Raw genomic sequence first — 22,954 nt, forward strand, 5'->3', positions numbered from 1 at the left:
CTATGTGAATTTTATAAAATGGATGATTCAAGCACAGACCATACAAACATGTTGGTTTTTGTTTTTACCATTTTGTCAAGTGCTCTATGCCTTCCCTTTCCAATTTCAATCATTTCCCAGGAAGTTAATAATCATTTTCATTCATTTATTCAATGACCATTACATATCTACTTTGTGCTGAGAAATACCAAAAAAAATATGGTTCCTGTATTCAAACATCTTACAGTCTAATGGATAAATAACATACACAGGAATGAAAATTAAATAATATGCAGCATCACAAGATAGCACATAATACAAGTCATCTTTATTCCTTCTTCACTCTTACAATGCAATTCTGGCCAATTCCATCCCTCTGAAATCTCTCCTTTGTATTATACTAGCACTCCCATGATCTCCCATTTGAGCTCTGATCTTTTCTCACCTGGGATTACTGTCTACTAGTCTCTTTTCTTCCAATGTAATCCCTCTCATGTACATATTTCACATATGTACCTAATCTTTCTAATCTACATATACATAGATAATCTATATAATCTATATATGTCCTAATCTTTCTAATCAACCTTTCTGATTGATCAATATCAATCAGCATGCATTTAACTAACCAGATACTATATACCAGGAACTGTGTTGGATGCTAGTGATGTAAATATAAAAATCAGACATTCCCTGCTCTCAAAGGGTTTTCTTCTAAAAAGATACAAAATATGACCTTAGTAACTTACGATTAGGAAAGATACATTCTCAACACAGATAAATACATGTGGGATATGCACAAACTAAATATACAATGAGAGAGAACATATTAACAACTAGGGAACCAGCAAAGGCCTTTTGAAAGTGGTAGCCAATGCCCTGAGCCTTGAAGGAATTAGAGGTTCTGAAGAGAAAGGAGGAAGTTTTCCAGATATAGGGAATACTCTGTGCAAAGGTATAGAGTGAAAAGAGGAAATGTCATAAGAGAACATTAGAAATAGCAACTGACCAGTTTAGTTGAGAATGGAAAAAGTAATGTATAATCATTCTGGAATTATAGATTGGAGTATGATTGGGTTGTCATGGCACTTCTTTTGTTCATATACTTTGATTAGGGAATGGTTTTTATTTATCAATTAGGAATGGCTCTCATTTTTATAAATTTGATTCAATTGCCTATATATACAAATATGTATACATCTGAGAAATTAAATCTTTACCAATGAAATTTGCTATAAACATTTCTTCCCAGTTTTCTGTTTTCTTTCTAATTTTGGCTGCATTAATTTTAAGTGTTTAAAAGCTTTTTTTCATTTCATGTATCAAAATTATCCATTTTATAACCTATGATGCTCTCTATCTCTTATTTGGTCATAATTTTTTCTTCATCTATAAATATAAAAGGTACATTTTTTTCATGTTCTTCTAATTAAGCTATCACCCTTTATGTCTAAATCATTTATTCAATTTGACTTAGTCAAATGTTAATGTATGTTTTGTTTCTGCCAAACTGTTTTCTAGTCATCCAGCAATTTTTGTCAAATATCGACTTCTTGTTCCAAAATCTTGAATGTTTGGGTTTATCAAACTTTATGGTCATCTACTACTGTATATGTATATTTAATGTATTCTATTTATCCATCACTATTTCTCAGTCAGTACCACATTGTTTTAATGATCATTATTTTGTAATATAGTTTGAAAGCTGAAGCTGCTAACCTACCTTCCTTAATGTTTTATTTTTCATTGATTATCTTGTTATTCTTGGGTCTTGAAACTTCTCTACTTAAAATCCACCATTGCTTAAAGAAAAATGATAAACAATTTTATTCAAAGTCTTCCATGATGTCTCTAATCCACCTTTATTTCATCTTCTCCATATATTCTATGTTCCAATCAGTCTGAACTCCTATCATTCTATCTTTATTACTGTCCTTTGCTCATGACATCTCCAATGACTGACACATTCCATTCCACATTCTGCCATCTCAGGCTATTGAATTCCTTATCCTGCTCCAAGGCCCAATTTGTCTATTCCTTTCCCCACACCCAGAATCTCTCCTGACTTTCTCATAGTTCTTTGCTCCCCTAGGCATGCATGCATTTAATTCACTCTCCCTTGTATCATAATTACTTCTGTGTATATGTCTTCTCTCTACTCCATACTTCCCCTCCTCCCTGGTTCCACCATTAAGTTATAAGATTCTTGAGAAAATAATTCATGTTGTAGTTCTCTCAGACTACTGAGTCTCAGAAACTTCTGAGAGAACACCTTCTTGCTGTGTGACTCTGGACAAGTTATTGTTTTGTTTGCCTCAGTTTCCTCCTCTGTAAAAATGGAGATCATAATAATACCTACCTCTCAGGATTGTTTGTGAAGATGTAATGAGATAATATTTTTTATAGCTTTTTATTTACAAAACATATGCATGGGTAATTTTTCAACATTAACCCTTGCAAAACCTTCTGTTGCCACTTTTCCCCTCTTTCCCCCCACCCTCTCCTCTAGATGGCAGTTAGTCCAATACATGTTAAATATGCTTTAAAATACGTTAAATACAATATACGTATACATATTTATACAGTTATCTTGATGCACCACAAAGATCAGATCTAGAAGAAGATAAAAAAATCTGAGAAGAAAAACAAAAATGCAAGTAAACAATAACAGAGTGGAAATGCTATGCTACGATCCACACTCATTTCCTACACTTCTCTCTCTGGGTTTGGCTGATTCTCTTCATCACTGAACAATTCAAACTGGTTTAAATCATGAGATAATATTTCTAAAGTGCTTTACAAACTTTAAAGTTCTATATAAATGTTATTCTTATGCAGCTGGGTGGTATAGTGGATAGAGCACTGGTCTTGGAATCAGGAAGAATCATCTTTCAGAGATCAAATCTGACCTCAGACACTTACTAGCTGTGTAACTCTGGGCAAGTCCCTTAACCTTGTTTGCTTTGGTTTCCTCATGTGTAAAATGAAGAGGGAAATAGCAAAACATTCCAGTAGCTTTACCAAGAAAACCCAAATGGGATCATGACTGAAAAATGATTCAACAGTGACAATTCTTATTCTTATTATTTCCAGGCTCTAGCACAGTACCTTACACATAAGCTCTACTTGACATTTTCGTAAATTAATAGTTATACTCCCTCCATTAGTGCTGATCACAACTCACCTGGGCCTTCTCATCCTGTGTGATTCTTGTTCATTCGTGTCCATATTGTCCTGTACATTTTCTATGAAAGATGTGAATTTAGAACCAGAAGGGATCCCTCCTCAGCACTCAGTCAAATCAAGTCCAAGTGATTGGAAAGTTAGAAGAACACTCCCAGAAACCCCCTCTCCTTCTAGATGACTAGATTCTGTTCTTGCCTCTCCAAGGTGGCTGCAGAATATTTCAAGAACACCACCTTGCTGCTGGTGGGAGTCATCTGTGTGGCAGCGGCAGTGGAGAAATGGAACCTGCACAAACGGATTGCCCTGCGAATGGTCATGATGGCAGGAGCCAAGCCTGGCATGTAAGTACATCCCTGAGCTACTGGTCTTCATGCCTCCTATGCATCAGTATCATTGATGTTAATGTCTCTCCTCTGTAGGGATACTGCTCAGGACATGCACTCTAATTTTCTAGGAATGGGAATGGATGTGCCCTGAACCATTCATACTCCTACCCTGTCCTAGATGTGATCAGTAACATACACCTTCAAGATGACAATCAACCATTAGGGTGGCCATAAAACTGACAATTTTATTGGCATGAAAAAAATTTAGGTACCTACAGATTGAATTCGAAGATGTATTGGAGCCAGGTTGGAACGGTTCTCAAGAGCTGATGGTTAAATTTTCAGAGGGATCATCTTTCTCTCAGAAATGAGCAAATATTATAAATCAAGGATTTATTTTTTCTTTTCATTATTTCTAGATTAAGAAAGTAATGGAGAAAATGTTAATAATGCATGAATAATGATGATATAAAAACAATAATAACACAATGTTTAGAATGTATATATGTTAATGTTTTCCATTCTTAAGTTCAAAATATGTGTTCCTAATTCTCTTTGGAGGGCACATTGAGTACATAAAGCCAGCAATTCACTACCTTCTCACTCAAGTATTATTTTTTTTCTATTCTGCCATTTCTAAAGTCACAAGGACTGTTTTCTTTCTAACAAATGAGATCAACATATGGATGATGCCTGAAAGGACACTATATACTGTCCCATGTTAGGTCTGCCCAATAACCAGAACTGCTCCTTTCATTGTGCAGAGTTGATCTTGAGCTTAATTGTTTCTCTTTTTTTGCAGAATGAGAACAATAAGATAACACCTTCTAGGCATGTGGAGATCATTAATTGGATCACACTGGAAAGAATTTTGAACTCTTTTGAATCCTTTTTGAGGATTAGCTACAGGAAAATGTTCATCCCAGACTAGATTGTCCTTGACCCATTATTTGCTTATTTCTGGATCATTCTCACTCCTCATTTCCCCACTTCTCTCATCATTTATCATGAGCTGATGGGGTATTAAAAATCATTCAGACATCAGCCTGTTCAAAACACCTTTAGAGCATTAGCCTACCCAAGTAATAATTCAGAAATTAAATATGCTATGTACTCTAGTCCATCAAATTGCATTTTATTTCTTGTCCATCAAATAATGAGGCTCTTTTCATATATGCCTCACAGAAATATATACTAATATAGCCATAATCCTATATGATATATCAAAAAGTCAAATAAATGATTTTTTAAAAATTATCCATACTCTTCTTTGCCATTAACGAGTATAGTCAAGAATAGTATTATAGAGGAGAGAAATAGGAAACATTTGATTAAGTGAGTTCATTGCCTCAATGAGAAAACTGTAAACCGTATACTGAGTTCTCTACTTGGCCAATAAGAGACCTTAGACATTTTCCCTTTATATTTGAGGATTTCAGAACACTTGAGTTCCAATTCAGCCTCAGACACAAGTTGTGTGACACTGAGCAAATTACTTAACTTCAGTTTACTTCAGTTTTTTTATCTGTAAAATGGGAATAATAATAGCACCTGCCTCCCAGAGTTATTGTGAGGATCAAATGACATAACTGAAAAGCATCTAGCACATTGTTTGGTACACAGTAAGCACAATATAAATGTTAGCTATTTTACTTCAATATTACTTCAATTATTTCTATTTCAAAAGTAATATTGTTTCAATATTATTATTTTAAAAGTATTTCAAAAAGTATAATTAACAAGAATAGAATTATTTAGATTTTCATTATTTCACTGAGCTCCCTCATGAGGATATTGTCTGAGATTTTTTAAAATTATTGTTTACATGCATTCACAAACAGAAGCATTACAGGCTAATGTCTGGAGTGAAGAATGGTTAGCAAATACTGTACTTCTGTCACCAGTGATATTGTCTATGTAAATAAAGTCTTCTGCCTTGAGTAAAAACCATTAACACTTAAAATTGTGTTTGCTCATTCTCTGCTATGAAATGCTAGTCTAAGTTTAAGCCTAATAGAAATCCACCATTATTTTCCAGATTAGGACCATCCAATGAAAAATCTACAGGACTTGTTTCTGTTTCCAAAGTGCATTACGGTTCTCGTTCAGGTCCCCTGGGCCCAGGGACAGCTTCTCATTTCTTTCCAGGCTGCTGCTGTGTTTCATGTGCTGTACCACCCTTCTGTCCATGTGGCTCTCCAACACTTCCACCACGGCCATGGTGATGCCGATCGTGGAGGCCGTGCTGCAGGAGTTGGTCAGTGCCGAAGAAGAGCAGGTCATGGCGGCCCCTGGCAACTCCAGCAGTGAAGAAACTGAGCCAATCAGTACAGTTTGCTTGAGTTTTCCTAAACTTTTAGCACTCTCCTCTTCCCCAAACAGGCTCTTAGATCCTTCTTCTCCCCCAGACATCTCCCTGCTCCTATGATTTACAGACTTACCCATACGGTCTGAGCATTTTCCCCATGAGACTGGCCAACGCCATCCCTGCTTCTTCCTCCTAAGACTGTTGCTACAAACTGCTCCTCTTCCTCTTTCAAATGTTGTAGACTATGTCCAAAGTCCTCTCTGAAGTCCATCTCTGTATACTGTCCCCTCCGGGCCTTCAGAGCAAAAAAAGCAAGCATTGCTATCCACCAAAGCACTCTGGGAGTTAGGAAGGATGGCGATGAATATTATTGGAAGCTTGAAATGCCTTTTCACCAAACTCAGAACCCTTAAAGAACCAGTTAATTCCTTCTGTCACCTGAAACTCCAATATTTTCTCCTTTCTCCCTCCTCTTTCTCCTCTCCAATTGTAGGTCTTCATGAAAAAAATGGACCCCCTTCTCTGGAGCTCATTTTTGTCAATGAAGAGTAAGTATATTCCTTCTCCAACAGAAAGAGGGGCAAAGTTTCTCATTATATGTCTCTTGTGCACTTATATTCTATTTTACATTATACTCTTTGTATTACTTATCATTATCAAGAAGAAACAGGACATAATAAATAAAACACTTATGTTGAAATCACAAATACCTAGATGATTCAAGCCTTACTTCACAATATTTTTGTGAAGTTTTGTGAAGTTGTGAAGCCTGGGCAAGTCATTTAACTTCTTAAAATTATAGTTAATTCTCTTCAACTATAAGGTGCAGAGAAGGAGCCCACTAGCCTTAATAGAGGCAGTTCTCATGACATGGATCCAATTCCCAGACATATTATACCTCCTACTAGCTGCAAACCCCTTGAAGGTGGCGTATATATAGTCATTTCTAAGCGCAATGCCTTTTACTTAGTAGGTAACTTAAGGAATGCTTATTTTTTCAATTAAAGAAATAAATATTGAGTGTCAGGAATAAATAGAACTTAGATTTACCCAATTCCCATATAGTCCTGTCAACATCTTCCCTCATTTCTTGTATCTTTTGCTTTCTTCCAGCTCATCAGCTCCAGATTTCCCTTCTCTGATGCAGGGCAAGGTACTGCTTTTTGTTCTTTCTGTGCTCTGGAATCACCCACCAGACCAGTGGGATAAATCAGGGAGGTAGCAAAGCCCAGCCTCCCTGGCCCCCAAAATCATGACCTTCTTCTGTGTAATGTAGGCAAAAAAACACTCAAAAATGGAGGGGTAGGGAAAAACATCCAACTCTTGGGAAGTCAGTAACTGGTGTTACCTTCTACTACAGGGTCAATCCTGAATGACTCAGAAAAATGGATACTACCTCAGAAATCTCATAGGAGAGCTAGGTGGCACAGTGGATAGACTGTGGGGCCTGGAATCTGGAAGATTCATTTTCCTAAATTCCAATCTGTCTTCAGACACTGGATAGCTAGCGGGGTAACCCTGAGTACCTACTTGCCTCAGTTCTCTCATCTGTAAAATGAGCTGGAGAAGAAAATGGCAAACCATTCTAGTATTTCCACCAAGAAAAGCTCAAATGGGATTTGACAAAGAGTTAGATACAATTGACAGACAACATTTCATTTTTCACATTTTCTCCTTAATATGGGAGAGCCCAGATTTATAAGATACATTGAGATATAATATTTTGTATAAATATATAGTAATAATACGTAATACATTATATGAGACCTGTAATATACATGATGTATATAATATGTAATAATATATAGTTAATTTTAAAGAAAAATTATTCCTATCCCAAAAATGATTCCCCATTTAAATAGCATTAATAGTCCTAAAAATAGTTTTTATTCTTTTAAGTAGCAAGTTTTTCTATATTTAAAATGATTCAATTTATAAAAATTCAATATTTACAAAATTTTAAAGGGTTATTTATATGCAATATACCCACATTTGTATATCAATGTATGTGTGTGTGTGCATATATATATATATACACACATACCTACATATATATTATAAGTCTGAAGCAATTTAAAGTTTTTGTATCATGGAAAATTTGAGAAACTACTTTATGGATTCCTTAGAATTACGTTTTTAAATAGAGTAAAATATAAATGTTTACAAAGGAAATCAATTATATCAATTATATCGAAAGACAGTTATTGATGTATTATTAAAGCATGCTCACAAATCCCAGGTTAAAGAATTCTGGGTCTAAAAGATGTTCTTCATTTTAAAGGGACAAAGAAAGCTTCTTTAGAAAAAATAAAATTCCAAAAAATTATTATCAGCAACATTTTTTATCAGACTTGTAACTTGGTGTGTAATACTGGAGAAACTGAGCAAGACAGGGATTAGAGACCAATTCAATAGTTTATTAAATGGAGAGAGATACTGGGACCAATGGATCCATGTAGGAAAGACTATCATCTCAAAGAGTCCAGCCCTCAAGTATCAGAGGGAAAGCTTTTTATAGGATAACAAGAACAATGACATAATGGGAGAGATACCTGGATGGGGATAACCTAATGGGGGATGGGGGGAGAGGCACCTAGGATGACACAATGGAGGGAGGTTACTGATATTCTAATGGCATCTAAAATGGATAAGCCTTTATCCTGTCAAACATTAAGAAGGAATGTCTATAACCTAAAGATATAAAACCTTTATCTCATCAACCATTTAAGAGGGAATGATTATAGCCTGGGGTTTTGGGGCAGAGCAACTGGGGTAGACCTTTATCTCATCAAACATTAAGAGGGAAAGGTTATAACCTGAGGCAGAATAACTAAATAGGACCTCAAAAGGCACTTTGGCACAATAGGTGTTTGATCTTGAGCGGGGTTTAGAAAACAGTATTATTATTGCAGCAATCATAATAAATTATATATGTTTTTAAAGTTTACACAGTGTTTTTCTTAGCACAATGGAGGCAGAACTGATGAGAGGTGGGCGATCCCAGTCAAATGGTCACTTTCCTTGGCTTCTAGCTCACTGACCCCACAAATCAAGCACTACTTTCCCAACCTATCCCAGGTGTCAGGGATACTTCGCCCTTCTCGTCCTCCTCCAGTCAGGCTCACTGCTCTTGTTCCTACAGAACCTGAATGGCGTACCCATGATCTCCAACTCTATCCAGTCTGTGAAACCTCAGAGCAAGAGGCAGTGCTCGCCTCAGGTAAGGGTGTCGGAGGGAGGGCTGTTTCATATATTAAGCATGGCTTCGGGGCATGCTGTTTCCCAGGAAAGCCACCATCTCTGCAGTCCTCAGATCAGGTCTTGCTCTGCCTTACTGCTATGGTGTCTGAGCCCTCTTTGTCCAGATGGACGTGGCTCACCCTCATGTATCACAGGAATAAAGTAACCCATTCCTCACCCACATGGGGACTTTGAAGAATCCAGCTTAGGTCCTTCCCAGATGAGACAAGCATTGGGTGCAAGCAGCTGGTCTGTTCCTCTACAATCTGACCCAACAATAGGCCAGGGCCAGGAGGGAAGGGAACACAAAGAAAGGAAAAGGTGAATGAGATTCCCACCTTGTCCTCTGAGTTAGACTTGTAGACTAAGGATTAGGAGTCACCAACAGAGATAAGCAATATCCATGGGAGATACTGGCAGACTTAAACAACAGACCAAAAAAAAGAGGAAACAGAAAAGGAAAAAAATAGAATAAGAGGAGGAGAGAGGGAAAAAAAGAAGGAAGAAAAAGATACATATAGTAGAGAGTCATGATCCAGGCAAATTTGGCAGCAATAAAAACATAAATCAGTGATGTCAAATTCAAATAGAAAGCAGTATTTAACCACACATTAGGATGGATCCCTTGGAGAGCATATTGACTTAGAAACATTATCTATGTTCTATTGTATTTTTATTTTGTCAGCTATTTCTCAATTACATTTTAATCTGATTCACACACACACACACACACACAGAGGAGAATGTTGCTGGGGGATGGTTGACACTTCTGTCAGAAGTTATCTAGACCAACTCAAGAACTTTACTCCCTTGTCTTGTAATGCCGGAGAAACTGAGGCAGGAGAGAGATTAGAGAGTTATTTTTATTAATGGGAGAATAAGATTGACTGGACAGGACTCTTGTCTCAGATTATCCAGTCAGACAGAGATAAGTATACTGGGACCAAGGAATCCATATTGGTCCCAGGGCTGGAGGATCCAAAGTATCCAGCGTCCAGCATACAGCTGCCAGATGCCATTCTCCAGCAATGAATGGAGGAACCCCAACTTCTTAAATACCTATTTGGAGACAAAGAAGAGAAAGGGAGGGAAAGTTTTTATCAGGGAGGGGAAGCCATAAAACCCTAAAAAATCCGGAGACAAAGAAGTAAAGATATCGTGGGTTATCTTGGAATATTCTAAAGGAATATTGTAAATCCTTGAGGACACAAAACAGTTAGGAATCTACTCTCTTGTTTACCTTGCTAATTTGTAAGAGATTGAGACAGAACAGTTAAGGAAACTGAGAAACTGAGACAGGGAAACTGAGTCAGGACAGTTAAAGAGAACTGTAGCATAACAGTCTACCTTCCATACAAGCCAAGAAGACACATTCTGATTGGAAGGCAAGACTCCTTCTATACTTCGAAAATGATCCATTAGTATTCATCCAACCAAGACCTTTTCTAATTTGAATTAAAAGAATGGATTTGATCTTATAACTGCCTTTCATCTATATATAGTGACTACCTTCCAATCATATGTAGAAGGGTGGTCAGATTCATTTTGATTGACTCCATAGGGAAGAACAATGGGTGAAAGTTGTAAAAAGTAGATTTCAGTTTATCAGAAGGAAAGATTTCCTAAATAATTAGAGGAGCCTAAAAATAGTTCTTTTTAGAAGTAATAAGTTTCTTATCACTGAAAGCTTCCCAACAGAAGTGGATCATAATAATACAAAAATTGTTTAGCTGAAAAGGGGCAATGGGTGACAGTTGTAAAACGGTAAGTTTCAGTTTATCAGAAGGAAAAATTTCCTAAATAGAGTAGTCTGAAAATAGTTTGAAGTAATGCGTTTCCTATTACCAAAAGCTTCCCAACAAAGGATGGATCATAATAATACAAAAGTTATTTAGCTGAAAATGGGCTTGCTACTTTCTAAAAAAAGAAAGAAAGATGTTTAACTGTCCTAACAACCCTCTGAAATAGGTAATATTATCATTCCCATTTTACAGATTCAGAGACTTATGTTAAGAGGATCTGATTAACTTGCCTAAAATCACAAAGCTAGCAACAACTTCCTGGCTCGAGATCCCGCACTCTGCCCCCTCTACCACACCAACTTCTTGTAGAGCAGATTCCTCAAGTACAGGTTGCACTACAACAGCCTTTCAGCTGTTGATTCTGGGATTCTGTGACTATAACTCCTTGAGTTCAGAGACTGCTTCATTTCTCTTTGTGCCCCTCGTTTCTAATAGAGCGCTTGCAGAGCTTAGTAACTGCTGGTGGTGGTGTGGTAGCAGTGGTTGTGATTGGTGATACTGGTGATGACGGGGGTGATGGGGGTGCTAACAGTAAGAGTGGGGATGAAGGTGAAGGCCAGTCTCTTTCCTGGAGTAGGACCCTGAACATCCTGTTGCTCACGATGCTCTCCACGGGGCAGCCAGAACCGGGACGGAGGGGTACAGTACATTTCCTTTGGCAGGAACGGCTATTAGTCCTACCCCCTGGGAACCTGGAGCTGAGCGGCAAGTACAGGTCCCAGCATGATCACATGGTCTGCAAGTGCCTCTCCCTGAGCATCTCTTACGCCGCCACCATTGGGGGCCTGACCACCATCATTGGCACATCCACCAGCCTCATCTTCCTGGAACACTTCAACAAGTAAGTCACGCAATGGTATCCCAGGCAGGGCCTGGCCCAGAGAACAATGCCGACTTGGGTCCCAACGGCACCAATTAGGACTCTGCAGCTTGCAGCCTTGTGATCACCAAATACCGTGTCAGCACCTAAACAGTTTTTCTATAAAGTAAAAAAATTTGATAGTGAATCCTGGCTTCCTAATGGCTAAGCAAAAGGGAGATTTTGGCCCCCAGACAACCCAACTGCAAAAAACCACTGAGAACAGAAACAGCCCTAAATGAAACTCTGAAATAAAGTTTTCTTTGGATCACGAGCCGACCTTGGATCCTGGAAAGTGGCGCTTAAAATAATTTCTGGCTTAAGTACAGCTGGCCAGTGAGGTGACCCTGAACAAGTCACTTTACAGCTCCATGCAATTCTTTAAGAGGACATTGAAATACTGCATTCCTTGTGGGAGAAGTTTATCTTGGGGAGGTATGGCAGGGTTCTGCCTGGTGAAAGAGGATGGTTTTTCTTTCTGCTCTTGGGTTTTAGTGGATCATTTTCCATGATTCGTTACCCATCTAAAGGGATGCTGTTTGCACTGGAATGTCCCATCTTTTTTCAAACAGGTTTTAGCTTCTGTGCAATATCGTGTGCTATTCATGTGTTTTCAGTCAACTGTGTATTTTTGTCATAATAAAGAATTACTTTTTCAAAAAAAAAAAAAAGAAGAGGAAAGATCAATCTGCTTTAGTCAATTGAATATCCTTAATTGAAAATTCTTGTACTAATGAAATTGGGGTTGGGAGGAGAGAGAGACAGAGACAGACAAAGACAGAGATAGAGAGAGAGGAAGAAGAGGAAGAGGAGAGAGAGGAAGAGGCGGGGAAGGGAGAGGGTAGGAGAGAGAAAGGAAGAGGAGAAAGACAGAGACAGAGAGAGAATTAGAGACAGAGAGAAAGGAAGAAGAGGAAGAGGGGGAGACAGGAAGGGAGGAAGAGGGGGGAAGGAAAAGAGGAGGAGAGAGAAAGGAAGAGGGGAAAAAGAGAGAGAAAGGATTCAATAACTGCCTTTATGATTATTCTGGGGCCTTTTTTGCTTACTTCCTAGTTCCTACCAAAGTCCTTAAGAGTTAAGGTTTTTGGCTAAATAGCTTCTAGATATGGAAGATGTCAGTCTATAATTATAAGCATCATCCCACCCACATTTGCCTTCCAGAGCTTATTAACCCCAAAGTGCCATTTTAGAACTTCATCCCCCCAACCTTGCTGGTCACTGACCCAACTCTTTCTTTTCCAGCCAATACCCGAATGCTGAGGTGGTGAACTTTGGAACCTGGTTCCTTTTTAGCTTTCCCATCTCCCTCATCATGCTGGTGGTGAGCTGGTTTTGGATGCACTGGCTATTCCTGGGTTGCAAGTAAGTAGAACTAATTCAGAAACCCTGTTGATTCCTCTCAAGTATAAAATATTGGCATGGTTCCTCTATGCTAAATACTGAGGAGAAAATGGCAATAGTCCAAGCAATGTGCTGCTGGGGAAACTCACTTTCCTCAAGGAAGGGGCTTCTGATATCTTTTGTTTAAAGGTGTCTTTGTATTAAGCTTAAAAAGAATACTTTGTATTGGGAGCCAGGTATTCTCTATTCTAGTCTTAGCTATTTTATTGATTAAAAGCCATGTCAAATATCTAGTTAACTGATCAATAAAAATTTATTAAGAGGGTTCTATGGGAGCAGCTAAGTGGTATAAAGGATAGAATATCAGCTCCAGAATCAGGAGGACTGGAATTCAAATCCAGACTCAGGCACTTTATTAGCTGTGTGACCCTGAACAATTCACTTAACCCTGACTGCCTTTCCAAAAAAAAAGAAAAGCACATTATATGTTAGGTTTTGTGCTAAGCACTGTGGAGAAAGATTAAAAAAAAAAAACAGTTTCAACCCTTCAGGAGATTATGTCTTCACAATATGCAAACAACTGTGTACAAACAAATTATATACATAACAAATTGGAAATAATCATCAGAGGGAAGGCTCTACTATAACTAAGAAGAATCAGGAAAGGCTTCTTAGAGAAGGTGGGATTTTTCAGGAGTAAGAGGGTGGTCCTACTGTGGTTGGGAATTGACAGCAAACCAGGGAGGAAGGATTTATGAGGAAGAGAATGAGCAGAGTAGAGCAATGCTAAAGAATGAAGAAGGACCACAAGCCATTTAGGGATTGGTTGAAGGAATTGGAGCTATTTGATCCAAAAAGAGAAGACTCAGAAGGGACATAATAAATGTACTAGAATGGAAGCCATTGGAAGAGAAATTGGATGTCTGATTCCAAGCTTTGGCTGAGGAGCTGTAAATGAAAGTTGCAAAAAGGTAAACATAGACTTGATATCAGAAAAGTGAACCCTCACTAGAGCAGTTAGGTGAATCATTAGATAGAGCACCAGACCTAAAATCATGAAAAAGTGAGTTCAAATATGGTCTCAAACACTTACTAGCTGTGTGAATCTGGGCAAGTCATTTAATTCTGTTTGCCTGTTTCAGCATCTATAAAATGAGCTGAAGGAGGAAATGGAAAACTACTCCAAAATTTTTGCCAAACAACCCCAAAAGGGGTTACAAAGAGTCAGACACGACTGGAAACAATTAAATAACCATGAACCCTCACAATTTAAACTTATTTTAGTGGAAGCCATATCAAAATTAAATGTGTTAATTAGATTTTTTTTTTTTTTAAAGAAATACAGGTTTGGGCAGGTAGGTGACACAGCAGATAGGACTCTGGCCCTAGAGTCAGGAGGACCTGAGTTAAAATTTGGCTCAAACACATAGTAACTGTGTGACTGAGCAAGTCACTTAATCCCAAATGCCTTGCCAAAGAAAGAGTGAAAATAAGAAAAAAGAAAGAGAGAGAGAAACAAAGAAAGAGTCTCTAAATCCTATCTCATTTAAGGAATACATAAGTCTTATAAAGCAGCAGTCACCAAAACCATGTGGCCCTGACCAAGAAATAGAATGGTAGGCCAAGAAATAGAATAGGTTAGATACACAATCAATGACTACAGTAATCTAATATTTGATAAACCCCCAAAATCTAGCTTCTGGAATAAGGAATATATAAGCTATTTATAATTAACTAACAATAGCATTTATTTAGTGATTTAAAGTTTACAAAGTACTTTTGCATGTTATTTCATTTAATCCTCTTAGCCCAGTGAGATAGATGCTATCATTCTCTCCATTTTACAGATAAGGATACTGAGGCATAAAGGTTTATACAATTTGCCACAAGTCACAGTCCTAGTTAGTGTCTGAGGCTGGACACTGTGTTCTTGTGTTCCTCGCAGTATTATTTAATTTGTGTGGCAAACTGTTCCTTCATAAACTGTACAAAGATAAGCTTCAGTCCAGGCCAATTTTTCATAAATTCTACAACATTAAAGTCTAGAATTACACAGAGCACTGAATTTGGTAGTCTCATGACTTAAATTCTGCTTCAGGTACTTAGTTATTGTGTGACCATAAGCAAGTCTACCCCGCCTTCTGGGTTTCAATTGCTTTGTCTATGAAATGAGGATTTTCTACTTCCTGGGCTGCTGTAATGGAAATGTTTATGGAATACCTTAAAGTGCTTCATACATGTGAGGTTATACTATTAGGTCTGAAAAAAAGGAAAAGAATCTATGTGTACAAAAATATTTATAATAGTTCTTTTTGTGGCAGCAAAGAATTGGAAATTAAGGAATACCTTTCAATTGGGGAATGCCTGAATAAATTGGAGTATATAATTATGAGAGAATACTATTTGTGCTATAAGAAATAATGAACATGATGCTTTCAGAAAAATCTGGAAAGACTTATATGAACTGATGCAAAGTCAAGTAAGCAGAATCAGGAGAACATTATACATAGTACTGTACAATGGCCAACTGTGAATGACTTAGCTAGTCTTAGCAGTATAAGAATTCAAAACTCTTCCAAAGGACTTATACTGAAAAATGCTAGCCACTTTCAGAGAAAGAACTGAGGAAGTCTAAATGTAGATTAAAGCATGCCTTTTCAGTTTTCTTTATTATTCTTGTTTTCCTGCACAGTATGACTAATATGAAAATGTTTCATGACTTCTCATGTATAATTTATATCAAAATGCTTGTCTTTTCAAGGAATGGGGAGGGAAGGGAAGGAGAAAATTTGGAACTCAAAAATTTAAAAACATATATTAAAAATTTTTGTTTGCATATAGAGAAAAAGTAAAATAAAAATTAAATGTAAAAAACCCTATAAATGTGAAGTATTATTTGAATCAGAACCCAATCAATGACATTGGCAAATACAAGAGAAAGAAAATTGGGTGATTGATGATGACTAAATAACAAAAACTTCACATTTCCATGTTATTTGATAGCTTATGGAAAAAAATACATTCCTTAATTCCCACACTATGAAGCAGATGGTGAGAAAATTATTAGTCTTAGTTTTGTAAGATGAAGAAATTAAGTTTTGAGGAAATGAAGTGTATGGTCAGTCTTGATAGACTAACAAATGATAGAATTGGTCATTGAACCGAGGACCAGTATTTTTTTCCACTATTTCAACTTACCTATAACATCATAAGGTACATCTCTCTCTTCCATTTCTTAGTTTTAAAGAGACCTGCTCCCTGAGTAAAAAGAAGAAGACAAAAAGAGAAGAGTTGTCAGAAAGGAGGATTCAAGCAGAATATGAGAAACTGGGAGACATTAGGTAAAAATCGACCTTCCCTCCTTCAGGAAAGAATACATAATGGTAACAGAAAATAAACCTGTTTTTGTTGTTTTTTGAGGCAATGACTTACCAAGGTTGACATAGCTAGTAAATGTCTGAGCCTGAATTGGAACTCAAATACTCCTGACTCCAGCACTGGTGCTGGATCCACTGTGTCATTTAGCTGCCCTATTGCTGTTCAGCTGTTTTAATCATGTCCCACTCTTCATGACTCCATCTGAGGTTTTCTCCAATTAGGGTTTTCTTGACATATTGAAGGGTTGCCATTTTAAGTCTCCTGTCCAGGATCACCAAGCTAGTAAATGTGTGAGGTCAAATTTGAACTCAGGTTTTCAGCTTGGAACTCCATCCACGGTGCCATCCAGCTGCCCGAGGCTTATTCTAGAATCTCCAAGTCCAAGGGTTTTTCATTACTATAAACCCAAGCATTCAAGAGTGGCTATTGACCCAGAGTTCAGATGATCTTACTATCATTATCCCAAAAATATTTCTCAGTGTATTCCTATAACAGGTGAAAAGTGAGGGGAAGAATGAGAAGACAAGGGAACTCAACTACCCTTCTGTAGCACAAGGTGTACCCTCAAAGGCTCCATCTCCAATTATCCCTTTCAATTTTTACAGACTTACACAGAACCATGACTTGTGGACAAGGGGAATGGCTCAGCAGGGTACACAGTAAAAAAAGAGAAAGACACTAGATTTAAAGTCATGGGACCCTATCTCTGCCACCCAATACCCAAGTGATATTGGCTAAGTTATTAACCCAATATTAAACCAGATACTGAACTAGATGGCCTGAAGTTTCTGTCTGTCTGTAAATTTATGCATTTCTTTTTACAGGCACAGAAGGGCTTTTGTTTTGTATCTACTAGCTAAAGAAATATTTAATGCAGGCTTGCAAATAGGGCCTAAGGATGTATCCGCCCAAAGCAGTCTTTACCAACTCTTCCCCCTTGACTAAAACCATGGTTAAGGATGGCCCTTATGCTGGTGAGGAATACACATGGCTTGGAGTGATCAAATGGGAAGACCGATGGATTGTAAGTCTTAGGAAGCGGGTTCAAATTCCCCGCACACATTTACCAGCTGTGCTTTGGGCCAATCCCTCAACTGCTCAGAGCTTCTCTTTCCTCTGCTGATGCCAGTTTGGAATGAGGAACTAGAGGATTGAGGATCAGTCAGTGGGCGTTTCCTTCTAGCTACCCTGAAATGGTGACTGGATTCTTCTTCATCCTGATGACTCTGCTGTGGTTTACCCGGGAGCCTGGTTTTGTCCCTGGCTGGGATTCATTCTTTGAGAAGTAAGTATTAGAACCTCCCTCCTTGTGAAGAAGTAACCCTCATTCCTCACAATGCATTCTCACATTCCCTTTCTTCTACATGGAAGAAATAGCCAGAGACATCTTTTTCCTTCTCCCTTCTTTTCCCTTCTCACTTTCCCTGCCCCATGGCCTAGCAGAACCAACCTAGTGCTAGCTTACCTCCTTCTCAGAAATCTCAAAGGAAGAGAATCAGTCTCCTTATATCCTATAACTAATCTTACTGTTATGTGACAGGAAAAATAGGGAAGGATAGAAAGGGAAGGCAAGAGAATTCTATACCTTTTTCAAGAGTTAAAACTTTCTCCCTTCTCCCCACTCTTTACCCCCACCAAAAAATGGAGAATTCTGGAGAAGGGGTGAGAAATTGCATCTCTCTTCTTTTTCCAAGGAAAATCCTGCATTATATTATTAGAAGCCTCTTCCATCAAGAAGTGGTTAATGTTTGACTGAATGCCTTTTTTTCTCTCCTTAATCTTTGTTACAAGGAATGGGTAAGAGAGGGAAAAGTCAGGGTAAGAGAGACATGGGAAATGGATGTGAAATAAAAAACAAAAAGTATCAATGAAAAGATAATTTTTATTAATTTTTATCTTTGTTCTGAATTTTAAAAACCAAATAGGATAGGCATTTTCATGGACATCATAGAACAGGACAAGAGAGAAAAGACTATTTAAAATACAGCTTGCTTTAAGTATATTCCAAGCTATAGCTTTCACAGCAGTGGGGCTTGTCGAGCTTTCTTGCCCATTTTCCTTCTGTTCTTTTTTTTCCATTAAAAAATGAAAAAAATGCCTTAGGGACCTTCTTTCTTTCTCTTCCTTTTCTTAAGATAATTTTTTTTTTTCACAAAGAAAACAGTTTTTCTCTAACTAACCTAAAGCCTTCTGGGGCAATTTGTCAATTTCCTCTTATTTTGGCCCTTTGGGAAGCCATGTATGGAAGACACAATGCATTATTTCTATTTTGTGTCCAGGTAGGCTGGGTAAGTAATATGTTTCCATGTTTTAGTTTTCATGCCACCAAAATATTTCCAACCAAATGATATTTTATTCAATGAATTTATGATCCTACCTTGTTAGGGGTTTGGGATTTTGGGTTTTTTGCAGACAATCAGGGTTAAATGACTTGCCTAGGGTCACACAGCTAGTAAATGTCTGAGACTAGGTTTGAATGCAGGTCCTCCTGACTCCAAGGCCAGTGTACTATACACTGCACCATCTAGTTACCCCTTACTTGTCATTTTAAAAATGAATGTCCCAATTTTTTTAATTCAATAAACCAGTCAATGAAATTAAATGAGGTACCCCTAAGAACCAAGCCACAATGGTTATTATGCACAGATGAATTGCTTTTTGACAGAAACCAATATTCTGAAATAGAAACATCACAGAATTTGATGAAGAAAAATGGAATATCCTACTTCTAGAAATGTGTGACCTTGAGTGCAAATCACATTAACTTCTTTCTTTGAGTCTCATTTCCTCACCTGTACAATAGGGATCATAACAGTATGCCCCAAAAGTATTAATGCAATTTTAAGTCATTAAAGTTTAAATTAAAATGTTAATAAGATTAAAATTAAAAATTAATTAAAATTTTTATTAAAGGTTTAATAACTCAGAAGGACACTAAAACTTTTGGAACACCCCCTCTTGCAGTATCTCCACTACAAGACAGTTGGGAAGAACAAATAAACTATCTTCATGATGAAGGCCAATGTTATCATTCCTGTTCGACAAGATTGATGTTTGCACACAGCAAGGCTTCAGTTTGACATTCATGCTTCAGTCTGAGGAAGCAGATCTCTAATCCCCAATCAGCTTCTATTCCTTTTTTGCCATGAATGATTGACTCACACTGATGAAAAGAAATAAACAAACAAACAACAACAACAACAAAAAAAAAAAAACACTATTTGACTCCCTCACTTTCTGACCTCACAATTGCTGAAAAGTTATGTTCTGCCTTCAAGATAGGGAGCACTCCACATGACCATTGGTATTCAGACCCTCTAGTAGCTATTTCCAGAAAGAAGTTGGATTAAATATAGCCCAGAAGTGATCATGGAGATGTGAAAGGAGAAGGAATCTCCTGTCTTCCGAGGCCATTCATTCTTTCTGGGCCATAACTCTGCCAGTCAGGAAGTTTTTCCTTCTATCAAGTAGAAATTCATCTCTTGACAACTCCCACTCATTGCTCCTATTCTATGTTCTAACGCTTAGAAGAATTTATCTATTTCCCTCTTCTGCAGGACAATCCTTCTGACACTTAAACACAATTATTGAGTTTCTCTCTCAATCCAATATTTCCCTTTTCCAGGCTAACCAAGAGCTAAAGGTAAGCCTCCCAGCTGAACTTCATACAGCATGATAATACTAGAACTGGACTCCAAAGTCCTAAAATTAATTACAAACTTGACCGCTTAATAGGTCCATAACCAGGCAAGCTAGTTAACCTTTTAAGGTCTTAAGTTTTTTCTCTTGTAAAATAGAAGAAATAAAAGATCATTTCCTTAAAATTAAAAAAAATCAAAGAGATTAGGTTGACAGCCACTCTCTGGAGTTCTCAATAAAAGAGGTATAATATCCAGAGGATCCCAGAGATACCCAGAAATTTCTGGTTACCACACTACACGTCTAGTCTCTCCTATGGCATCTTTGACATTCATACTTGTTTCTTCACTAGGAAAGGCTACCGTACAGACGCTACTGTCTCTGTCTTCCTTGGTTTCCTTCTCTTCCTAATCCCAGCTAAGAAACCCTGTTTTGGAAAAAAAGATGAAGGTAAGAGGCAAACTGTGATGAAGGACACTGGGTCCTAAAGAACACCTGATTGCGAAGTTATCAAAGATTAACAGAAGCAGAATAACAATAATGTCAAATGATTATACTATATAGCAATATAAAAGAAAAGGCAGTTAAAATAAGACAAAGTGTAAGGATCATTAATGATCCCAGAAAACAGAGTTAAAAATAGTTTATTCTCCTCTCAGGAACTAGGGAACTATGAATATATTATGAGAGCCTGCTGTCAGAGTGGTTATTTTGTATGTTGGTCTGGCTTACCTTTTTTTCTGTGTTTCAAGGGAGGATTCAATAAGGAGGAAAGTGTATCAAGACATGGGATATAAAAACAAATGTGATCAATAAAACTTTTTAAAAGTCTTTAAAGAGGGGTAGCTAGAAGGTGCAGTGGATAGAGCACTAGCGCTGAAGTCAGGAGGGCTTGAATTCAAATCTGCTCTGAGACACTTAACTCTTCCTAGCTGTGTGACCCTGGGCAAATCACTTAACCTCAATTGTCTCAGAAAAAAAAAAGTCTTTAAAGAGAGCCTCAACATCAGAGTAGTCATACTAATTAGTGATCAATTCAAATGCTCCTTTTTTCTTCTAATGAGGTGTCATGGTTTTAATATGGGATCTGGGTCTTCATGAAACTTTAGATTCAGGAGAAAGCAGAGAAGATTCAATGGAAATGGAACCTATCATTACATGGAAGGACTTTCAGAAGACTATGCCCTGGGAAATTGTCATTCTGGTGGGTGGAGGTTATGCTCTAGCATCTGGAAGCAAGGTAACATTTTTTCTGGGTTTGATTTGTTGAATGTTGTTATAGAAGCTTTGCTAATTGGTTAAGTGCTCAGAGGGAATATCTAACTGGTGATTTCTCAGAATTGAGAGAAAGAGAGAGAGAATAAAAATACCTATTCCACAATAAATCAATTAGTATTTATTAAAGCTCCTACTACATGCTAGCTAAGTTTTAGGCCTGCAAAAAGAAACGGAGTTCACAATCTAATGGACAAGACAACAAGCAAATATATATAAGATAAATTCAGGATGAAAAGAAAATCAGTAAGAAAGGAAGGGTTAAATTAAAAATTAAAAAGGTTAGAAGGCTTCCTATTTGAAAAAGGGGAGGATTTTAGTTGGGACTTAAAGGAAGCTAAGGAAGGAATGAGAGACAGTAAGAAAAAATGCCCAGAGATGAAAGATGGAGTGTCTTGTTCATGGAACAAGGAGGCCAGTGTCAGGGATGGAAGAATACATGAAAGGGAATAGAATATAAGATGACTTGGAAAGGTAGGAGGCAGCTGAAGAGCTCTGAATGCCAAACAGAGCATCCTGTATTTAATCCTAGAGACAACAGGGAGCCACTGGAGTTACTGAATTCTAAGTTAACAGGTTCAGGTTTTCATCTTAGGAAAATCATTTTAGTGGCCAAATGGAGGAGAGATTGGAGTGGAAAGAAACTTGAGGCAGGCAGATCCATATGAGGTAATAAGGACCTGCATCAGAGCAGTGACACTATCAGAAAGGAGAAGGGGACATATTTGAGACGTGGCTAAGGTGAAATTGGTAGGCCTTGGAAACAGATTGGATGTAGGGGGAGAGGAATGAGAGATAGTAAAGAGCTGAGAAAGACACTTACATTTTGAACCAGAGGAACTGGAAGGCTGATATGTAGCTAAGGTGCAGCAGAAGAGTAGGTCATGAGAAGCAAGATGCGTAACCCAGTGGTTAAAGGGAGAGTCATTATGTACAGCTGAAATTCCCTAGTGTGAAGGCAGGAACTGGGAAAGACAGAAAAATTGTACGCCATGAACCAAACTCATTGAGGAAAGGAGAGGGGCTACCTGAAGGTCTATAGAAAACAGCTACAAGATTTTGATTAGCTTGTAGTGATAGCAGTAATCAAGAATTCTATACATGGCCCAGCTACCTGAGATCTAAGGATGAGAACACGATTGTTTGCATTTTGTCTTAAAGGTATCAAGAATTTAAAACAACTTACCCTTTTACAACTAAAGACAGTAGTACCTTTAGGTGGGCATATCATATTATTGGGTTTGTGCTAAGCTTGCAATCAACTTAAAATCATAATAACCTCAAACAACTCACATTTATATAGCATTTTAAGATTTAGCAGCTAGGTGGTACAGTGGATAAAGGACCAGATCTTTAGTCTAGAAGGACTGAGTTCCAGTATAAGCTGAGATACTTCTTAGCTGTGTGACCCTGGGCAAGTCATGTAACCCTGTTTGCTTCAGTTTCTTTATCCATAAATCTGCAACAAAAAAAAAATCTATTAAAAAAATTAGCACCTCTTAGGGATGCTGTGAGGATCAAAAGTAATGCCATTTGAAAAGCACCTAGTACAGTAACTGAGACATAATTAAGTACTTAATAAATGCTTGTTTTCTTCCTTCTTTCAAAGCCTTTTTTGAAT

At 37.6% G+C, this 22,954-nt stretch overlaps 1 protein-coding gene across 2 annotated transcripts in view; it reads left to right on the top strand.

Annotated features, from left to right (window-relative positions):
• The window catches only part of SLC13A4 (solute carrier family 13 member 4), a 60,894-nt gene that overhangs the window by 29,325 nt on the left and 8,615 nt on the right, over positions 1 to 22,954 (top strand). For both annotated transcript variants that reach the window (XM_051963251.1, XM_051963252.1), the window contains exons 3-13: positions 3,370 to 3,506; positions 5,640 to 5,818; positions 6,293 to 6,347; positions 6,913 to 6,952; positions 8,942 to 9,019; positions 11,504 to 11,682; positions 12,943 to 13,062; positions 16,281 to 16,382; positions 17,603 to 17,704; positions 20,411 to 20,508; positions 21,168 to 21,298. In XM_051963251.1, coding sequence (XP_051819211.1) covers positions 3,370 to 3,506; positions 5,640 to 5,818; positions 6,293 to 6,347; positions 6,913 to 6,952; positions 8,942 to 9,019; positions 11,504 to 11,682; positions 12,943 to 13,062; positions 16,281 to 16,382; positions 17,603 to 17,704; positions 20,411 to 20,508; positions 21,168 to 21,298 — 1,221 coding nt within the window. The remainder of the gene's footprint in view (positions 1 to 3,369; positions 3,507 to 5,639; positions 5,819 to 6,292; positions 6,348 to 6,912; positions 6,953 to 8,941; positions 9,020 to 11,503; positions 11,683 to 12,942; positions 13,063 to 16,280; positions 16,383 to 17,602; positions 17,705 to 20,410; positions 20,509 to 21,167; positions 21,299 to 22,954) is intronic.

The sequence above is a fragment of the Antechinus flavipes genome, chromosome 5, assembly GCF_016432865.1.
Source record: "Antechinus flavipes isolate AdamAnt ecotype Samford, QLD, Australia chromosome 5, AdamAnt_v2, whole genome shotgun sequence".
Taxonomy (NCBI): domain Eukaryota; kingdom Metazoa; phylum Chordata; class Mammalia; order Dasyuromorphia; family Dasyuridae; genus Antechinus; species Antechinus flavipes.